Source organism: Orycteropus afer, unplaced genomic scaffold (assembly GCF_000298275.1).
Source record: "Orycteropus afer afer isolate SDZICR_OR568_19922 unplaced genomic scaffold, OryAfe1.0 scaffold00037, whole genome shotgun sequence".
Lineage (NCBI taxonomy): Eukaryota > Metazoa > Chordata > Mammalia > Tubulidentata > Orycteropodidae > Orycteropus > Orycteropus afer.
Genome location: NW_006921624.1, coordinates 2,392,211 through 2,393,237, shown reverse-complemented (window position 1 = coordinate 2,393,237; position 1,027 = coordinate 2,392,211). Strand labels below are relative to the sequence as shown.

General features: G+C 48.1%; 1 protein-coding gene across 1 annotated transcript in view; it reads left to right on the top strand.

Annotated features, from left to right (window-relative positions):
* LOC103193510 (olfactory receptor 1J2-like) overlaps positions 1 to 1,027 on the top strand; it is a 43,212-nt gene that overhangs the window by 36,207 nt on the left and 5,978 nt on the right. Inside the window, exon 2 of the mRNA XM_042780375.1 lies at positions 49 to 1,022. Within this exon, the coding sequence (XP_042636309.1) occupies positions 49 to 1,022 (974 nt within the window). The remainder of the gene's footprint in view (positions 1 to 48; positions 1,023 to 1,027) is intronic.

Sequence of the window (1,027 nt, the reverse complement as noted above, 5' to 3'; positions counted from 1 at the left end):
ATCAGCCTTCCTAGGTTCCTGAGACTCCTGACCCTTCTTCATCCTCAGGACACAGAAGAGCACCATGAGGCCTGAGAACCAGAGCACCGTGTCTGAATTCCTCCTCCTGGGGCTCCCCGTCCGGCCGGAGCAACAGGGCATGTTCTTCTCCCTGTTCCTGGGCATGTACCTGACCACGGTGCTGGGGAACCTGCTCATCATCCTGCTCGTCAGGCTGGACCCTCGCCTCCACACCCCCATGTACTTCTTCCTCAGCCACTTGGCCTTCTCTGATGTCTCTTTCTCATCTGTCATCGTCCCAAAGATGTTGATGGACATGCAGGCTAGTGACAAATCCATCCCCTATGAGAGGTGCATTTCACAGATGTATTTTTACATACTTTTTGTTTGCTTGGATGATTTCCTTCTTGCATTGATGGCATATGACAGGTTTGTGGCCATCTGTCATCCCCTCCACTATATCACCATCATGAGGGAGGAGCTGTGTTTCTTATTGGTGGTTGGGTCTTGGTTCCTCTCTAGTGTCCATGCCCTGTTGCATACCCTTCTCCTGTCCCACTTGTCCTTCTGTACTGACAACAATATCCCAAACTTCTTCTGTGATCTCACTGCCCTCCTGAAGCTTACCTGTTCAGACACTTGCCTCAATGAACTAGTTGTCTTAATTGAGGGGGTGGGGGGGGCGCTGATTGTCCTCTTGACACTGAGTGCTATTTTTGGCTCTTATGTTAGCATTGGGGCCACCGTCCTGAAGGTTCCTTCCACCAAGAGGATCTGCAAAGCCTTGTCCACCTGTGGTTCCCATCTCTTTGTGGTGTTTCTGTACTATGGAACTGTTGCAATTATTTACTTCTTTCCTGCATCAAACAATTCCAAAGTCAAGGACATAATTGCTTCAGTTATGTACACGGTGGTGATCCCCATGCTGAACCCATTCATCTACTGCCCGAGAAACAGAGACATAAAATTGGCTCTGAGAATACTTTACAGAAGGAGGATTTTTTTATGTTTTTTATTTTTTTGCCAA